We start from the raw sequence: 19875 nt of genomic DNA, 5'->3' as shown, positions 1-19875 counted from the left end.
CTGAACACCAAATCACACAACATGAAACTCAGCTGGATACCTCTTCTCTGTCAGTAGATGCTCAGAATGGTGGGTGCTGGACACTCTCCACCTGAGGAGATGCAGCTTTGTGGGTGGCTGAGGAAGGAATTTCCCTTTCCTGCTGACTTTATACTACTCTAAGGTTACGTGACCTTGATGAGGGTTTTTTTTTTTTTTTTTAACCAATCAACATTATGTATCACCTTGTATTTATCAATGTCTTGAAGATACATTTAGAAAAGAGAAATATCTTATGAATTCACTTATATGTGGAACACTAAACACAAATACAAAAAGCAAATAAGTAAAAAAAGATTAAAGAGGAAAATAAATGACACAAAAACAAACACATATATTCACAGAACAGAGCAGTGCATATCAGAGGGTAGGTTCAGGGGGTTGGCCAGTGAGTAAAAAAACTTAAGTTTTTGGTGCTAAGCAATTTAATGGTATACTGGGGTTGAAATATATTTTTGTGCACGTAAAACTTATCTAACATTTTGACCGAATGATACCCTACAAAAATAATTAAATTAAAAGATTAAAGCATCTGCACCCCATTGCTTAAACCACATCAGTACATATTTTGTCTACTGTCGGATTTCTCTGACAGACAAGCTGAACACCAAATTTAAATCAAACAACCTGAATCTCAGCTGTGTACCTCTTATCTGTCAGTAGATGCTCAGAATGGTGGGTGCTGGATACTCTGTGCACCTTTGAAGGGGGCTGAGGACAGGTCAGTGGGGGAATTTCACTTTCACTCTGCCTTTGAGTCTGCTCCCAGGTCACATGACCTTGATGAGGTTTTTTTCTTAACCAATCCAGGTTACGTATCACCTTTACTCTAATAATGTCTTGAAGACACATTTAGAAAAGACAGATACCTTATGACTTCACTCATATGTGGAACACTGTATACAAAGAAAAAGCAAATAAGTAAAAAAAATTAAAGAAGAAAGTAAATGACACAAAAACAAACACATATATTCACACAACAGAGTAGTGGATATCAGAGGGTAGCAGCAGGGGGATGGCCAATGAGTAAACTGGGTCCACAGGATGGCAAAAGAAAAAACCTAAGTTTTTGGTGCTGATCAGTTTTATGGCATACTGGAGTTGAAATATATTTTTATACATATAAAACATGTAATGTCATAACCCAATGATACCATAGAAAAATAAATAATTACATTAAAAATTAAATTATCCATGACTCATTGCCTATAGCCACATCTATACATATTTTGTCTAGAGTCCTGTTTCTCTAGGGGATACGTTGAACACCAAATAAAATCAAACAACCTGAAATCCAGCCTGGTACAGGAGTTGAAATATATTGTCATACACATAAAACTTATCTAATATTATAACCAAAAAGTACCTCATTAAAAAAGTCTACTGAACAATAAATTGAAAAGAAATTAAAGCATCCATATCCTTGCCCATAGCCACATCATTATCTTTACCACTACCCTGTTACCTGAGGAACAAGATGAACACCAAATATACAGCAAATCAACCTGAAATCCAGCTGGGTACTTCCTGTTGGTAGATCATCAGACATATGTGTGCTGGACAAACTCCACTGGACACAGTGTGGGTTCCAAGGTGCCTGAAGAAGGGTCCATGGGAGAAGGGTCCTTTTCTTGCTTACTGTTACACTACTCCAGGTCACGTGACCCTGTTAAGACATTTGTAGCCAAGGAAAGATATCAATCCCCTTTTTTCTTACCCTGTCTCTAAGGAAGGTTTATACATTGTGATATATTGTTATCATGCATTTTAAAACTAAAGGGACACCTGTACATACTTTTAAGAATAATTATGATCTGAAAGAAAATTAAACATTTTTGCATATGCTTATTTTGTCTATGAATCACAATTTTTACTGTGGTAAAACATGCATGACAGAAAATTTACTATTTAATCACAATGAGGTGTCAAGTCCTGTGGCATCAAGTACGCTCATGTTATCCTGCAGCCATCAACACCATCCATGTCCTGATAAAAAATAGATAGGAAAAAGAAAGGTAACATTTCCCCACATGGAACAAATAATTATGCGATGAGAAAGCTGCATTTAATATTGTGGTACATGCATTTGAAAATCAAAGGAAGCTATGCTTACTTCTTGAAAATTCGACTTTCCCATCAGACATCAGAGCAGGCCATTTTCAAGTACAAATTCACTTAGGAGAAACATTTTCTCCTCTATTAAACTAGGAGCTTCACAGCTGAGCTTTAAATCTTTTCAGTGTTTCTTTTTTATCTAATTTCTGTTAATGGAAGACAAAGAGGTTTCAGCTAATAATGAACAGATCCATTATTTAGGCTTTCAATGCCTATAGAAAATCCCACCTTGTTTTGATAACTGCTGTTTCAGTTCCCCACATAAATCAGAATGCTAATTTACATGCCCTCTGAATTTTCATCTTCTTGTAATAGTGTGAAGAACGATGTATTGTATCAGTTTCTGTTTTCAGAATTACACTTAAAAATAAAGAATCCAGGTCACGAACTCACGCCATACACAAACCTGAACTCAAAACGCATGAAATACTTGAATAAAAGACCTGAAACTGTAAAAATGCTAGAAGAAAACAGCGACAGTACACTCCTTGAGATAGGTGGTCATCAATGGAAAAACAGATAAAGAAGAGGTAGTAGGTATTTAATGGAACACTATTCAGTCATAAAACACATGAAATTTGCCATTTTCCACAACATGGTGGGACCTGGAGGGTATCATGCTAACAACGTAAGACAGGCAGAAAAGACGAACACGTTGTGACTTTACCCATATGTGGAATACAAAAATATTACAAGAAAAAATAAAGAAAGAAAAAAATTAATGATGAAACCAAAGGGCACCAAAACAAACACATAGATGCACAAGACAGAATACTGGAAACCAGAGGGGAAGTGGCAGGCGGAAGGCCCAATGGGTAAAATGGGTCCACAGGATGGTAACAGACAGAAACCAAGTTTTTGGTCCTGAGCAGGTGCGTGGTGTACAGGAGTTGAAATATATTGTTTTTTTTTTTTTTTAACAATTCATGTTTTTTTTAAATATCTTTATTGGAGTATAATTGCTTTACAATGGTGTGTTAGTTTCTGCTTTATAGAAATATACTGTGTAAACATAAAACTTATCTAATATTATAACTGAATGATACCCCAGTAAAAAAAAGAAAAACAATAGAAATGTAAATTTTAAAAAATTAAAGAATCTTTACCCCATTGCCTAAAGCCATATCACTACATATTTTGACCACTGTCCTATTTCTCTGGGGATTAACTGAACACCAAATTTACTTCAAACCAACCTGAAATCCAGCCGTGCTCCTCCTGTCAGTAGAATCTCAGAAAAGTGGGTGCTGGACAAACCCCACTGGACGAGATGCAGCTTCCAAGGTGGCTGAGGAAGGGTCCATTGGGAAAGTTTTCTTTCTGAGCTGACTTTTATGCTGTTTCAAGCTCACAGGACCTTGTTAAGCCTTTCATACCCAAGGAAAGAAATCTGTCACAACAGATAGACAATAGAATTGGTTGCTCATCCTCCTCACACAAGATTGTTTTCCACCCTGACTGTTCCCCAGAATCCCTTGTGGAGATTTGAAAAGTAATGATGGGTCAGTATCATCTTTGTATGTGTTCCTCTAAGGGGACTCAGGCCTGTAGTTTGGGAATTGTGCTACTTTGTGCTACAAGAACACAAGTTATCCCAGTAGATATCCTGGAAGAATTTCCCTTGAGATTTATGTTCAATGTTGATGTGTGTCAAAGGATAACATTCCAAGTCCTGCACAAAATGGGGAGATCTGCTTTGTGAGAACATTCATTTTTTCTTCTGGAACAGTACATTGCACAAATTATTTTAAAAACTGGTTTGCATGATGGCTGATAGTTTCAGGCATTTTTTAATCCTGGAGGTTTATTCCATGAGCTTATGCGGGGTTAACGAGGCTGGGTTCCTCTTTAGTGAGACTGCTGGATGCATAATTCAGGAATCAGCTGAATAAGATAGAGAGTATGATCGTGGAAGGAACTCTTCATCCACGTAGCTCAATTCAGAGGTTTGGGGACAAAATAACAAAGAGATTTCTGAGGTCTGGGAGGGCAGACATGCCTGTCTCTCTAGCCCCAGGTGGTTTCCATCTGCAGACATAGGTTGAGGGGCCTCAAAAAGTGTAGGACTAGATAGATGTCTTTGAGACTTCCCCATGACCTTGCCTGACCAGGGTCATGACATTCTGGGAAACATGACCAGTGGAGCTGAAGGTCAGAGCTATGTCACCACCAGGGCCTGAAAGGGTAGATGGGGTTGAGAGACGTTGGAATAAGTGGAGCTGAGTTGTGTGGAAAGAGCTGTTGAGAAAGGAGACACTCAGAGTGGGGCTGAGTCTCTGCCCGCTTTCCAAGGGTGCATACCTGAATCCCTGTGTTTACAGGGGCACAAAGAAAATCAGACACCAACACTTAGCTCCTTTAGCCACAGACTTTATTGTTTGAATATTTGCAACTATTATTCTATACACAAATTTAAATTTCTTCCAAACTCTACATTCTATATTGCTAGATCACTTCACTCTCCTTTTTATGCCACATTTTCATGAAGAGGTATTTCGCCAAATCACAATTTGCCTGACTGTATGTTAAAGGATTCTTTTAGATGCTCCTTCTCCCACATACTCAGTCATTTATTTCTGATATGAAATCTAGCTATAGCTCCATTTTGATTTTTAGGATTGCTGCATCCTCAGTGTGAGAATTTAATGTTGACTAAGAAATAAGTGACCACTGAAAACTTCCCTTCCTTCAGAACACTGAAGGTGTAATGTACAGTCTGAGCACACATGTACCAGAGAGGTTGCTCTATGAATAAAAAATTTCTCATGACCTTACATTGAATAACTTCTCCAGTACGAATTATTTATAAGTATGCTTTGGTGTTGCTCAGCATACTTTCGTATTTCTCAAGAGTCTTCATCTTTGTTCTTGATTTAGTGTTTATTCTTTCGCTGAGTTTCTTGTGCACATCAAGGCTGGTGCTTGGCTGACTGTTTATTAACAGTTATTATAGTCTTAGTGGTTCTCCACTGGGAGTTGGCTAATGTTGACCAATAATTATCAAAGAAGAACTAGGGGTTGGTTATCCTATGCTCAAGTCTTCTAGGGCAGGGGTCCCCAACCCCCAGACCATGGACCAGTACTGGTCTGTGGCCTATTAGGAACTAGGCTGCACAGCAGGAGGTGAGCGGCAGGCAAGCAAGCAAAGGTTCATCTGCTGCTCCCCATAGCTCCCCATAGCTCGCATTACCACCTGAACCGTTCCCGTAGCCCCCAATCTGTGGAAAAATTGTCTTCCACGAAAGTGGTCCCTGGTGCCAGAAAGGCTTGGGACCACTGCTCTAGGGTCTTTAGAGTTGGGAGCTGTTGCTAAAAACACCCATATTGTATTTACAGAGTGAGTTCTGTTAAGTTACCTGAGGTCAGGCCAGTGACTAAAGGCTTTGCCACAGAGACAGGGCACATATGGATGCACATCCACAGGTGATGCCTGTCTGGACTGAGGAGTGTGATGCCTGAACGAGTGTCCATATTGATTACAGACAGAGTTTCTTTAGTGGGTGTGAACCTTGGTGTGGTTAAATGCTAAAGCTATGGCTGGTGTTCTATCCACATTCCTCACATGTATGATGCCATGTCATCTCAGGTCAGAACGTCTACTGAGGGCCCTCCTGACTTTCTCTCCAGTGCTGAGTTCCCTCATGTCGTCTAAGGGAAGAGCCATGACTGAAGCATTTCCCACACCACTGACATTCATAGGGCTGCTCTCCAACGTGGGTTCTCTCATGTCTTCTCAGGTTTGCATATTGACTGAAAGCATTCCCACACTGCTGACATTTATAGGGTTTCTCTCCTGTGTGGATCCTTTTGTGCCGAGTCAATTCAGAACTGTGACTGAAGGCCTTCCCACACAGAAGACATACATGTGGTTTCTCTCCAGTGTGGATTCTCTTGTGCTGACTAAGTCCAGAGCTCTGACTAAAGGCTTTCCCACACTGATGACATTCATAGTGCTTCTCTCTGGAATGGATTTTCTTATGTTTTCTAAGGTAAGAGACTTGATTAAAAGTTTTCTCACATAGACGGCATTTATATGGCTTCTCTCCTGTGTGAGTTTTCTCATGTTCTTTCAGGTAGGAACTTTGACTGAAGACTTTCCCACACACATGACATTTATATGGTTTCTCTCCAGTGTGGATCCGCTTGTGATTTCTAAGGTCAGAACTTTGCAGAAAGCCACGTCCACAGAGATGACATTTATATGGTTTTTCTCTAGTATGAATCATCTTGTGTCGTCTGAGACAAGAGGAATTACTAAAGGCTTTTCCACAGAGAGGACATTCACATGATTTACCTCTAGTGTGAATGTGATCCTGTCCGTCAAGGAATGACCCTTGACTAAGTGAATTTCCACACTGTTTGCTGACATTACGTTTCCTCCCTAAGTGAATTGATAAATGTTTAGGTGAAGATCTAGGAGTAAATTCATCACTCAAATCAGTCCATCCAACAGGATCCCCTTGCATGTGAGGAACCTGTTTTGGGAAGGAGATATGAGTCTGTTACTGGTTCACCCACATCCATGCAGACACGCATGCCTCTACATTTACACCCTAGAGCATCAGTTGTTAATAGTCTCCTGTTAAAGTGTTTCCAGTGTCAGTTGCATACACATGTTGTGTTACTCCCCTGCAGGCACAAACATTCTTTTATTGTTTCCCAACCCAGATATCAGATTAATTTTGAAGACTTCAGTCTGCTGTAAAGACTATGAGATGAGCAATGTTTATGCAACTGCCTTTTTTTCTTAGGTCTCATGTTGTCGTTTTGAGCTCATATTAATTTCTTAACTGATTTCAGCCTATCCAAAAATATTCCCAGAAAGAGGTCAATCTCCACTTAATTACATACAAGCAATTGTGCTCAATTGCCAACTTATCTCACTGCCAGGTCCTTCATTTGGATGACTGTTGTTCTACCCATGAAACTTACCATTGGCATGGTGGCAGATATGTGCTTCCTGTAGACACTTTGCGTGAATATCATTTCTTGTCTAAGTGGACTTTCACCGTCTAAAGAAATGGAAAAAATATAGATTTTAGAATGGCATTAGGGAAATAGAAATGTAAACAAACACCAAGGTCCATGTGAGTATCTTTCAAAAGTTGGCACTTAGTTGGAGAAACAATGCATAATAAAGAAATACTCAAGGTAGTAGAACTACTTTAAAAGTCATTGTCTATTAGAAAAAAACAGGATTAAAATATAAAAATGTAATGTGGTGGAGAGACATTGGGTCAGCAAATGATGGAAAACACATTAAATGGGAGGATCAGGACAAGAATCACTATGTGAAAGTTTAACTGCAGTAAGTCCACAAGCACCCTTTTCCCTAAAGGATAGAAAATGGCAGGAAGTAATATGAATTTTCATTGCTAGATGCAAAGAATGATAACAACATGAAGAATTTCAGCCCAATGTCTTCACCTCCAGTTTAGAATATATCGCTCACTTCATAAAACTTTCATTTGGTGTTTCCAAGGACTTAGCACACTGACTGAAACTTTCTTGCAGTGAAGCACAGGCCCCTGATTCTTACCTGGACTCTGGCCTTGGAGGCATCCTGTTGCTTCACTCCACAGCTCTTTTCCTTGTTCGAGCTGGGAAATCACATCTGATTTGCTGATCTGATACCCTGTTTGATTTGAAAAAGAAAAAAAAAGTGTTGGATTTTGAGTCTGAGCTAATTACCCTTTGCTGTGCTCAAGTCCAGGGTAAGGGAAAGAGGAAAATAAAGAGATAACTGAAGGTCAGTGCAGGCAACAACATCTTCAACAGACAAAACAGTGAAGGTCCTTCAGCAGACCAGGAGGAAATCCAGAGCAGCAGCAAACACAATGAGGCCCTCCAGCGGCTGATGCCTGTGCACAAGTTCAAAGAGGGATTACAGAATCCTCAGTGTTTTCCAAATGGGAAAGATTAAAAGACTCTACAGTGGGCTGAATATTACTTTCACACAGGAGCCAGTGAGGATATACCTTACAGGAATCATCAAAATTATGTCATATACACAACTCTGGTCTCAAGCCTTCATGGAATGACTAGAACAGAAAAATCATTTTTAAAATATTTGATCCATTTACTTCTGCATTAAAATATCCATTGAATCCCCAGTTCTGTTCTGAGTGTAAACACTGAGTAGCAACAAAGGTATGAAATGTGGCCAAGATTACCTTCCAGTGTAGTAATGAAAAGTGCAATGAAAAGAAACGCCTTCGTTTTAAGTAGTTATGAGGACTATCAAAGAATCAGGAAGGACTTGGAGTGGGACACAGGGAAGCTGATCTAAATGCTTGTTCAGTGAGTGAATGAATGGAGTGAACACACGTGCACCTACATCCGTGTTGACAGACTCACCTACGGAGACCAGGTGGGTGATATTTTCCAGCATCACATTTCTGAACAGGTTTCTCTGGGATGTGTCCAGCAGCGCCCACTCTTCCTGGGTGAAGTTGATTGCTACATCTTCAAACGTCACTGATTCCTAAAACATCAGGGATGTTCTGGTTTAGACAGAGCAGTCCCTACCACTGTCTAGAGTGGGAGGGTTGAGATGAGGAAGTGATGGGGTCTGGGTGGATAAAGGATCACGCTCTGTGTGGGGTTCCCCTCAGTTCCCTGTCAGCGCTGAGCTGGTGTCTGCCTTTCAGGTACATTCACAGACAACTACACACTCTGACATCATGAAGCTTTATTTCACAGAAATAGCACATGAAGTGTGTTATAATACACTAGGGAAGTTTTTCAATAACCAGGTAATTAGGACTTTCAGACAGATGATTATAAAATATTCACTTGAAAATTCATAACCCAATCTCTCTTCCCTATTAATTTCAAGGAACTCTACAGATTCATGACAAGACAAAAAATAACCATGATGGGCTACTTTGAAAACATGACTATTGGTTTAAATTATGTCCCTAGAGGAACCTTTGATTCTCCAAATAGAAACTGCTTTCATTACTTCTTATGAGTGTTGAATCATCCAATATATTATTGTATGAAGGGTTTGCTGTCTAGCAAACCTGGGTTAAATACAAAACATTATTCTGCTAATCATGCCAATGTCAGGGAACCATGAAGGGATCCTTCATGTTCCTCAGAACTGAGCAAGATTCATACAGAACTTGGTACCAATAGGTACTCTCTTTCTCAACACTACAGGTCTCAGGTGTTCATAACAAACTCTGAGGTCAGATGGTTCAGCAGAATAAGCCGGGGACTCGGGTGGCTGGAGTGAAGGACAGACCTAGCCTGACCATCGCTGCGCAGCGTGAGGACTCCCATTCTTGACCTTCTCAGGGACCTTGACCTTAGTTATCACTGTTTCTCTTGTAATCTAATCTCATCTCCAAGCTGAGGGATGAAAGAAGCCTAGTGATTGGTTTTGTTTTCTCCAATTTTTCAAAGCTCTATGAGAGAACCTAATTTTATTCTACCTGCTGTACTGTTTCTCCTTTCTGTGCAGCACAGTTAAGAAAATACTCCTCCCTACACATTCCTCCCAGTTATCGAATATGAATAAAAGCTTAATTACTAAGAGGTGGAATGTGTGAATGAGGGAACAATTGCTAATGGCACTCGGGGTGTAGCTTCAGGAGAAGGAAGCGTCGCTACTCACCAGAGGCTCCATTGTCAACAACTCAGTCGCCAGGAGTCTTTCTTGAGATTTCACTCACAGCCAATCCAAGCACTGAGCAGGCAAATCTGAGGATGGAGAAGAAGCCATGAGACTCCAGTCCTGTGCACAACTTCCAGAAGAAGCCATGAGACCCCAGTCCTGTGCACAACTTCCAGACCCACCTGAATTGGAGCCCCCCACCTCCACCTGGGTGTGACCCCAGCCCAGCAGACGGAAACCAGTGGTGCATCCTAAGAACACGGTGCAGTCTCTCCTCTCCCAGATCCCATGTAAGAAGCTAGAGCTGTGGTTGCTAATACAGAAAGTCGAAGTCCGGAGAGTTTGCAAATAAGAATGTGCTAAGCATTGACTTTGTGTGTTCAGCGGCCTAGGGCATCCAGAAGCATTCAATGTCCTCCTTGATTCAAACCCTCAGGAACCCTGACTCATGCCAGAGTAGAGTTTGGTTTCCTCCTGTAGGAAACCCTGGAAATCCCCAGATCATTCTCTTCCCTTATGCAACCACAGTGGTTCTCCAACACCCCTGGCAGCCCTCTGGAACCTCACTGCCTTCCAGCTCTCCCTCAACCCTGACTTTTAGTTCTGTCCCCCATCTACATGGATATTAATCAGCCAAGGACCTGTTTCAGGATGCAGTTAAACCAAGGGCTTATTCCACTTGGAGGGACCGTGACACCCACCCTGCCAGCCTAGTCCTTAACATCTGCTGCTCCAGAAAGTAGCAGGAGCACACGAGTCATAGTGTTACGGTCATGGACTGTCTCAACCCTCTCGGTCAAGGATGCTCAGAAATATAAAATGACTGAGGTTTTGGAGGAAATTGGTTTATTCACCAATTTACAAATGACACACAGAGGTTCCAAAAACTTGAGTATAAGACAAGAGTTACACATCTACAAAAAGGAGCAGCTGTCATTTAATTTTGCTCAGCCTGTGTCCTGTGCTCAAATTCCTTTAGGGTAACAAAGATCACCTAGATTTTACCTGTAATACGACCTCTAACATTAGTAATCAGAAGAAGCTCCCTCTTATTTCTCTCTTAATGTTTATCACCCAGATATAGGGGAAACCTCTCCATATATCCACACTCAATCCCCTCATTACATCCTGTCTATCTTGAAACAGAAATCTCTTCTAAAGATATTTGCTCTCAAGTTCCTTCTCTCCTGTCCTCCCTCCACAATCAAAGTGAAAGTGCATTTTCTATCAGAAAAAGAGAAGCCCTGGATTAATGCCAGCATCTGCTAACTGTGGATAAACACACCAAGAAAAAGTGATTGTATTATTGTTTAGTGATTGTATTATCCAGAGCACCTAGGAAAATCCAAGGTGGGAGGGACTATCTAGGAAAACCACTCAAGACTTGGCCATGAATTACCTTTGGTTTTGACTTCAAGACAAATTTCAGAGGGAAATGAAACTTTCTCTTTCACTCTTAGAATGTTTCTTCTATTGATAATAGGAATATGTAAATCCCTATGATGTCCAGGGAAACCCCAGGCATATGCAAAAGAGCCGCCTTACAACTAGAAGGTGGAACCTAGGCAACCCTGGCTATGTCCAGATTACAAGTTATAGGAATCAAAGGAGGTTCTAAATCTATTAATTTAGGGGAAGAATTAAAATAAATATCTCAAGAGATTTATTTTACCTTGAGATAATTATTTCAACATAAAAATCTATCTCAAGACACATAAGAAATGAAATGAAAATCACTTGATGAGACCCATAAAAAGAAATAAATTCAGAGAAGCAGAAAATGAAGTATTTAGAAAAAAATTAGTAAAACTATCAGATGTAGATCAACAGCCAATAGAACTTTCCAAGATGAAGGACATGCTCTACATGTACATTGTATGGTACAGAAACTGCCACACACATGTGGTGACAGAATACTTGAAATTTGGCTGGCACTACCAAGGATGCAAAGTTTAGCTATTTAATTGCATTAATTTAAATGTTCTAGCCACATAGGGCTTGTTGTTACTATATTGGAGAGCACAAGTTTAGAATCTTAGGTTAGGCAGATAAAATAAATAGATTCAAGACAACTGTGTTGGAGTGGAAAAAAGGGACATGAACAGTCAAGAGTAGGAAATGAGGGTGGCAAAATACATGTTGACACAATATGATTCAGAGACTACAAGAAGCTACTTTGATAGGACAAGTGTCTAGAGACAGATAGGACTTAACAACGTTTCATGGGATGAAACAAACTCACATCTCACAGTTGGGAGGACTCACCAAAACCCCAAGTTGCAGGAGCTGGTGAAGCCAAATAGATTCTGAGGTAAGTTCCACAGCAAGCAGCCAATTTCTCTTCCTCCAAAGTCCCAAACTGTCCAGCTTCTTCTTCTCTGGACAAATGCATCCCTTTGCCTGTCTGACTTTCCTTTATACCTGGATAACAGTTTATAACCCAATCTGGGCTACATTCCGGGATCCACCCTCTCAGAAGGTTACTGACCCTAATAGGGTTTCAGTCTGTGAGCCACACCCTGTTCAATTTGATTGGATTTTCCAGACTAATAGGAAATTGTAACCCTCACACAGTGTTGGAGAGCAAAGATGTAAGGTCATTGTCCAGGGATAGTGAGAAGATCCATTCATTTCCTTCTTCATCCTTAAACACTGTTGAGTGCATTCTTTATGCTGGGAACCATTCTATGTCTTCAGAATAACAGGGCATCAGACACACTGGGAATCTGTGGAAATGAAGCTGGGATTCCCTGGGAGAAATACGGAATTAAAAATAAAATGCAAGATGAGGAACTATGAAAATGTGAAATATAAATAATGAGGTGACAAAATAAGATATATTGCTGGGATGCAGAACATGACTCTTAAGGCACTGGCCACATAGTACTTTCAAGAACATGTTAAGAATCTATTAACTATGCAAAGAAAATGGGAAGACAATTTTATACTTTATTTCTTGGTTAGTGGGGAAATCCATACAAATGTTCCTACATAGTAAACTATTGTAAATAATTTTCCTTCCATGTCATTCGGAATCTATTTATACACTTGAGTGGAAATCTTACGGTGTGGAGATGGCTGTTTAAGCTTAAAATTCCTGGTTCCCAAATGGAAAAAATTAAACCAGGGGACATGGTGAGTATTTCATTGTAGCTGAGGACATTTTGCTTGTATCATACAATGCCTGGCAATCCTATTATCTCGTGTATTTCAATTCCATCTCCCATACACATTGAAGAGTATTTCACCTGAAACAAATATATTAAGGTAAAACAGCTATACTTCAATTTTTTTTTAAAAATATTTTAAACCTTCTCCATTACCCCTCAATCTCCAAGGACTCATCCTTTTCTCTTACAGTCATCAGATTATGTGTAACCTATTTCCCAAATGAAACTGATATTTTGGATGTAGATACTTTCCACCACAAGATTTAAAGTACTCTGTACTGTCATTCACTACTTATGCCATCTTCCACCTAAAAGGAAAGGAATTGCCTTTCCTCTCAGCTCGGAAATTTACTTCTACATTCGTGTTCTTTCCTATTCTCCCCTGCCACGTCAGAATGTATGTTATAATTTAAATTGAATTCACTTTATTTTTCACATTGGTTGATTTAAAATATTATAATAGTGTCAGGTGTACAACATAGTGATTTAATTATTTTAAACATTATACTTCATAACATATATACTTCATTTAAAGTTATAATGAAATATTCCCTGTGTGGTACAATTTATCTTTGTAGCTAAGGTTTTGTTATTTTTATACATAGTAGTTAGTATCCCTTAATCTCATGTTTTTAATTTCCTCTCCCCCTTCCCTCTCCCCTTTGGTAAACACTAGTTTGTTCTCTATATCTGTGAGTCTGTCTCTGGTTTCTTATTTCATCTCATTGTTTCATTTTGTTTTTTAGATTTCACATACAAGTGATAACGTACAGTATTTGTCTTTTTTTGTTTGTCGTATTTTTCTAATCAGAAGACCCTCCAAGTCCATCCATGTTGTCACAAATGGCACAATTTCATTCTTTTTATGGTAGAGTAATATTCCTTTGTATATATACAACACTTGTTATTTATCCATTCATCTGTTGATGGACACGTAAATTGTTTCCATATCTTAGCTGCTGTAAATAATGCAGTTATGAACACTGGGGTGCATGTATCTTTTCAAAATAGTGTTTTCGTTTTCTTGAGATGTATACCCGGGAATGGAATTGTTGGATCATATAGTAGTTCTATTTTTTAGTTTTTTTAGGAACCTCCATACTCTTTTCCATAGTACTAGGCCAATTTATATTCCCACCAACAGTGTCCTAGGATTCCCTTTGCTCCGTATCCTGGACAACCTTTTCTGGCTGTAGAATTTTTTATGAGGGCATTCAGACAGGTGTGAGGTCATAGCTCGTTGTGGGTTTGATGTGCATTTCTCTAATGATTAACAATGTTGAGCATCTTTTCATGTGCCTGTGGCCATGTGAATTTCTTCTTTGTGAAAATATCTGTTCAGGTCCTGTGCCCATTTTTCAGTTGGGCTGTTCGATTTTTTGATACTGAGTTGTATGAACTGTAAAACAACATGTACACTTTATTTTGAACCACTCCCTCTCTTTGAACCCTCCTCTTACCATTTAAATACGCTATGGTATCACTCAACCTTAAATTTGAATTTAAAAAAAAAAAGCTAAAATTTTGAAGTCCTTTTATTCCCAATAGCTGCCCTCTCACTTTTAAAATCCAATTTGAGGGCAGAGTCCATCAATTTACATTTCTCCTCACCTCAAACAATCTTATTTTTTGTCCCCATTAATTCATGGATATTATTCTTTTATTTTAAAAAAAGTAAGTTTTTTCCAGAAAAAAAAAAAAAAAGAAAATGGTCAGAAGAACCTAGGGGCAAGACGGGAATAAAGATGCAGACCTACTAGAGAATGGACTTGAGGATACGGGGAGGGGGAAGGGTAAGCTGGGACAAAGTGAGAGAGTGGCATGGACATATATACACTACCAAATGTAAAATAGCTAGTGGGAAGCAGCCACATAGCACAGGGAGATCAGCTTGGTGCTTTGTGACCAGCTAGAGGGGTGGGATAGGGAGGGTGGGAGGGAGGGAGATGCAAGAGGGAAGAGATATGGGTACATATGTATATGTATAACTGATTCACTTTGTTATAAAGCAGAAACTGACACACCATTGTAAAGCAATTATACTCCAATAAAGATGTTTAAAAAAAAAAAAGTAAGTTTTTTACAACATAAAAATACAAATAGAATGAACCAACTTGTATGAACTGAATTTTGTTCCCCTCCCCCAAGTTCATATGTTGAAGCTCTAACATTTAATTCATCAGAACGTGAATGTATATGGACACAGAGCGTTAAAACTGTGATGAGATTAAGGTGAGCCCTTTAGGGCTGGTCCCTAATCCAATCAGACCTGTGCTCAAGAAGCAAAGCGAGAGACTGCAGAACTGTGTACCTCAAGGGCAAAGAGCAGCCGGTTGAAGGCGCAATGTGTATCTATTGATCAGTGGACCTGCGAGGGCCTGAGATGCTATATTTTTAGTAAGTCTTAGGTTCCCCCCAAGCTCCTCTTTCTTCTCAGTTACATAAGCTTTTTTTTTTTTTTAAGTGTTTATTTATTTATTTATGGCTGTGTTGGGTCTTCGTTTCTGTGCGAGGGCTTTCTCTAGTTGTGGCAAGCGGGGGCCACTCTTCATCGCGGTGCGCGGGCCTCTCACTATCGCGGCCTCTCTTGCTGCGGAGCACAGGCTCCAGACGCGCAGGCTCAGTAGTTGTGGCTCACGGGCCCAGCTGCTCCGTGGCATGTGGGATCTTCCCAGACCAGGGCTCGAACCCGTGTCCCCTGCATTGGCAGGCAGATTCTCAACCACTGCGCCACCAGGGAAGCCCTACATAAGCTTTGATCAGTAAAAATAAACGTTAAGATGATCTTCAAGGCTTAGAGATAAAAACCATGTACAGCATGTCTTATACTGTAGAACTTTATTAAAATTGAAAGAAAATTTGAAAACAAAAAGCTTTATAGTAACATTCAATTAAACATAAGAAGCAGAGCCGTGGGGGTGTCCCCACCATGATTTACAGTGAAAGTCTCCACAGAGTCCACGAGTCTCATCTCAGGACAGGGCACTGCTGACCTTCTGCAAAGCCCAGAGTCGGGCCCTTGAGCCAGGTTCCAAAAGTTCAGACGTTTGCACCAAATGCAGATTACTGCCATAGCTTCCTATTTACACAATAGTTAAAAGTTACTCCTAGAATTTGCCTCAATTACTTAAAATAGATTCAGACTGACAAACAACTTGCCATTCCAGTGTGATAAGTACCATCTGACGGATGACTCTAGTTCTATCAGGAGAAAGTGCAGTGCGTGTACGTGTGTGTCCCTGGGGGTTATCTGGGTTTCCACCATCTTTTCTCCCACCAGGGGTGGGGAATCGCTGCTTCTCCAGGAACAGCTGCTCCTTGTGACTCCCCCTCCTCAGGTGCACGGTCACCTCCAGGGCACCTGGGGAGTCCTACATGGAGGGAATGAAAAGTGATTGAGGCAGCCAGATAAGACCAGAAGAATCTCTCAACTGAGCTCAGCCCACTTGCCAATCATGGCATCATGAGCTAAGTAGGTGGTGGTTGTATTAAACCATTCAGTTTTGGGGATGGGGTCTTACAGAGTCAACTGATAAACTTTTGAATGACCCAGAAAATGGCTCAGCATATATGGAAAACAGAATAAGGTAAATTCCTAATTAAATATCCTGGCTTTCTCCCCTGCACACACGTCTGCCTGGTATAAGCACACCATAGGCCACATAAAACTACCTTCCCCACCATTATGTTTACAGAAACGTCTCTTGTAGCATGGGAGGGAAACCCTGCCATTTCGACGTAAAAGCATCTCCCATTTCAGGTGCACCAGGCCCGCGCCCGACACGCACGCCCCGCCGTGCACACATCTTTCCGTCTTGGCTTCAACACACACGTGTCTCCCAAATATTCTTATGCACAGTAATTACCATTTGTAAATACAGCACCAGGTCATTTCTTTATTTTCAGGAAATTATACGATAGAGCTCACAGAGTTCAAGTAGTTGCTCTGTTTCATTCTCCGGGTTCCCGTCCTCCGGGCCCTCATCGGCCCTCGCAGCAGTTCTTTCTTCCACCGAAACAGGAGCTGGCGGGTGTCCGGTGTATCGCGCAATAACATTTATACTGGGCCCCGTTCTGGGAGCATTACGAGGTTTTCTGTCTGGCCTGGACGTAGGCTGTGGAGGGGAAGATATACTGCTCAGCTGGGAAGCGTGTCCCCTGTGAAAGCTGGGCCATGCACGTGCCCTGAGCAGCCGGCCAGGTGGCACCTTCCGCAGGCGGCGCTCTCGGAACCCGTGTTCCGTTCTGCGACTGCTGCCCGTGCCTCCTGGCTGGCAGGACAGGCTTGACTCCGAAAAGGCCAGATACTGGAGTGTCTGCCCCAAACGCGGATGCTGACCGCCCCGGCCTGGGTCCGCCCTGCTCGAGAGGCACAGGGGGACCTGCAGCCTCGGGCCGTCCGATGAGAAGCTCAGCTCGCCCCCTGGGCACGGAAGGGCGGGGACGTGTGGCCAGAGGCGCTGGGCAGAAGGAAGAGCGGGGTCGGGGCCGTCGCCCCTGCATCCGGGGGCTCAGGAAGGGCTGGCGTGGTGCGGAGCCCCGTCAGAGGACACAAAGGATGACAAGGGCAGGAATAAGAGGCAGCAACCTCCGCCTCAAGCACCCCTGGGCTGCTTCCCCTGAGCTTTACCCCACTGGTCCTCAGCAGAGCCTCTGGGCCCCTCTGGGGTCTGCGGGGGACACGACTGAGTGTTGGGACGCCCGCCGGAAGGCCCTCTGCCAGGGGGCGTGGAGCCGAGGAAGACGCTGCCGTTTGCTCGGTCCGGCTCCCTCCTAGCCCCGGGCTCGCTCCCGGGCACGGCAGACAGCCCAGGAGCCCCGGGCACGCCCTCCGACCTGGGGCTCCTCCCCAAGGCCTGCTCCAGCTCCAGCCGCGCCTGCGGTCCCGAGGGCGGGGCAGGCACACTCAGTTCACTCTCTACCTGCCGCCCGGGGCCTCGTTCCCGGGAAACGACCCTCCCTCTCGGTCTACAGAGACGCTGAGGGGCGGCGTGCCAGTCACTTAAGAGATGAGCTTTTCCCCCGAGGCGTTCTCTTTGGTCGATGCTCGGATTTATTTCTTGTTTCTAGGCCCTGACCCACTCCCCAGTACAGCTTGGTCCCCATTCCCTGGGCATGAGACCCCCGTGGCCCCCCCAAGCCCGACTCCAGGGCTTACCTGAGGCAAACTGAGCGAAGAGGATGCAGGAGGCCAGGAGCAGAGAGCAGAGGCGCCTCGTGGCGGGTCCTGGGTGGTGAGCAAGGAAGAGGGGGAGCTGGCGGCCGAGGCCCACGGGCTACCGGGGCTGGAGCGGCCTCTGTTTATAGGTCTCCAGGCGCTTGCACAAGAGGCACGTGGTCCAGAAACGTGATGATCCTAATTATAACAGAAAGATCCCTATCTGTCCATGAGACCCATGCCAACGGAGCTGCCCCACTCCTGCCCCATGTCCCACACTGTTTACGTGGGAAGAGTCTCCCTCCCTGCTCCAAGGCTGCACGCTCGACACACACACCTGACTGCAGAGGTTGTTCCAGACTGGACCCGTAACCTAGGCCTCAGCAAACTAGCCAGGACCTTCCCTGGGTCACAGTGATTGCTGGGCATGGGCTGTGGTGGAGACTTCCATTACCATGAAGTCCGTTGTGTTTGTTCAGTTGGTGGAGAAGGAAAAGCTCTTTTTCTCCGCAAGGGTACAAATAAAACCAGTGTCGCCCAGGATTTTAGCTGCCATCTCGCTGTTGTAAGGAAGTGGGTCTGAGAATAAATCAGATCCTGGTGAAAATACAGAGACCCTGGAGCCTGGCCTTCCTACTCTGGATCTTTCAGACAGCAGCCCTTGTTGGCTTAATCCAATCTGAGCCGAGTTTCCGGTTGTTTGCAACTGCAGGTGTGTCGGCTGGCACAGTGCCTGATTTGGGGCTCCAAGCCAGGGGCGCCGTCTCCGTGCCCCGGTGCGGCCTGGCCACGATGGGGGCACTGGGAGGGTTGTTGAGGGCCCTGGGGATAGAACTTGCTTTTGTACTGATAGCTGTAGTAATACTTTCAACATTTGCAATGAGGCTGGTGTGTGTGTTCTAGATTCCCTTTGGAAATTGGGGGGGACCCTGGAAATGCTTGGGGAAGGTATCCCAGCTGCATATTCTCTTGCACATTTATGTGAGGTGCCTCTGTCTTTCAGATCTGGAGTATAAGCAGGTTTGTCATGTAACGGTGGTCTCTAGAAGAGTGGATGCATGCCTTCTTTGTACCATTTGCTCTGATAAGCCAGTCGGGACCAGATGGGATCCTTCTCAACCAGATTGCAAAGTCACTTCTTTCTGGGTTTGGAGGCTGTCTTCATCTCCTGATGGTGAGGTAATAACTCACCTCAAGCTTGGTGGTTTAAAACCACAGGAATTTACTCTCTCAGAGTTCAGGAGGCCAGACATCTGCAATCAGTTTGGGGCTGAAATCGAGTTGTTGGCGGGGCCACGCTGCCCCCAGAGGCTCTAGGGGAGGATCTTTCTTCACTGCTTCCAGCTTCTGGAGGCCGCTGGCATCCGTCACGTGTGGCCGCGTCGCTCCCGTCCTGGCCTCCGTGGTCCCATCGCCCCTCCTCTCGCGTGGGTCTCATCTGCTGTGCCACGTTCTTATGCCAAATGCACTGGCATTCAGGGCACAACCAGAGAGAATCCAGGATCATCTCCCCATCTCAAGATCCTTACCTGAATCACATCTGCGAAGACGCTTTTTCCAAATAAGATCACACTCACAGGACCCAGAGGTTAGGACCTGGCACTGTGGGAGGCTCTTACTCAGCCTGCTCTACAGACTTTCAGATAATTGCCATTCTGTTGGCAAAGGAGTCCGGGAAGCAGGGCTTGGTGGTCACAGCGGTGCATCTGCCCCAGGCGGTGGCAGCAAAGTATCACCCACCAGAGCGGCAGCTACACCCAGACAAGCCTCTG

At 43.1% G+C, this 19875-nt stretch overlaps 2 protein-coding genes across 4 annotated transcripts in view; one reads left to right on the top strand and one right to left on the bottom strand.

Moving 5' to 3' along the window:
• Positions 1–19875, top strand: part of LOC309619436 (uncharacterized protein) — a gene marked incomplete at its 5' end in the record, with an annotated part of 176284 nt that overhangs the window by 71085 nt on the left and 85324 nt on the right. The gene's annotated exons all lie outside the window — the stretch shown is intronic.
• Positions 2791–18708, bottom strand: LOC309619419 (uncharacterized protein). 3 transcript variants are annotated; one of them, XM_082374598.1, is made up of 7 exons: positions 18104–18708; positions 12041–17060; positions 9776–9861; positions 8512–8638; positions 7694–7789; positions 7087–7166; positions 2791–6629 (listed from the first exon to the last, which is right to left on the bottom strand). In XM_082374598.1, exons 3-7 carry the CDS (start codon positions 9785–9787, stop codon positions 5751–5753), a joined length of 1194 nt encoding a protein of 397 aa, XP_082230724.1. In that variant the 5' UTR covers positions 9788–9861; positions 12041–17060; positions 18104–18708; the 3' UTR covers positions 2791–5750. The 3 variants fall into 3 exon arrangements, with proteins under 3 accessions (XP_082230724.1, XP_082230723.1, XP_082230722.1); XM_082374597.1 differs by having other exon boundaries at positions 9776–16316; positions 16812–17060; XM_082374596.1 differs by having other exon boundaries at positions 9776–16316; positions 16874–17060.

The sequence above is a fragment of the Balaenoptera borealis genome (genome assembly GCF_965194805.1).
Source record: "Balaenoptera borealis genome assembly, chromosome: 21".
Lineage (NCBI taxonomy): Eukaryota > Metazoa > Chordata > Mammalia > Artiodactyla > Balaenopteridae > Balaenoptera > Balaenoptera borealis.
This window is presented reverse-complemented; position numbering and strand designations above follow the sequence as displayed.

Bases quoted from the DNA above. Each gene is read 5' to 3' on its own strand.
- LOC309619419 (XM_082374598.1), bottom strand. The intron at 7,790-8,511 runs GTGAGTCTGTCA...CAAATCAAACAG, and splicing joins CACCCACCTGGTCTCCGTAG to GGTATCAGATCAGCAAATCA. The intron at 7,167-7,693 runs GTAAGAATCAGG...CCATTTCTTTAG, and splicing joins CCTCCAAGGCCAGAGTCCAG to ACGGTGAAAGTCCACTTAGA.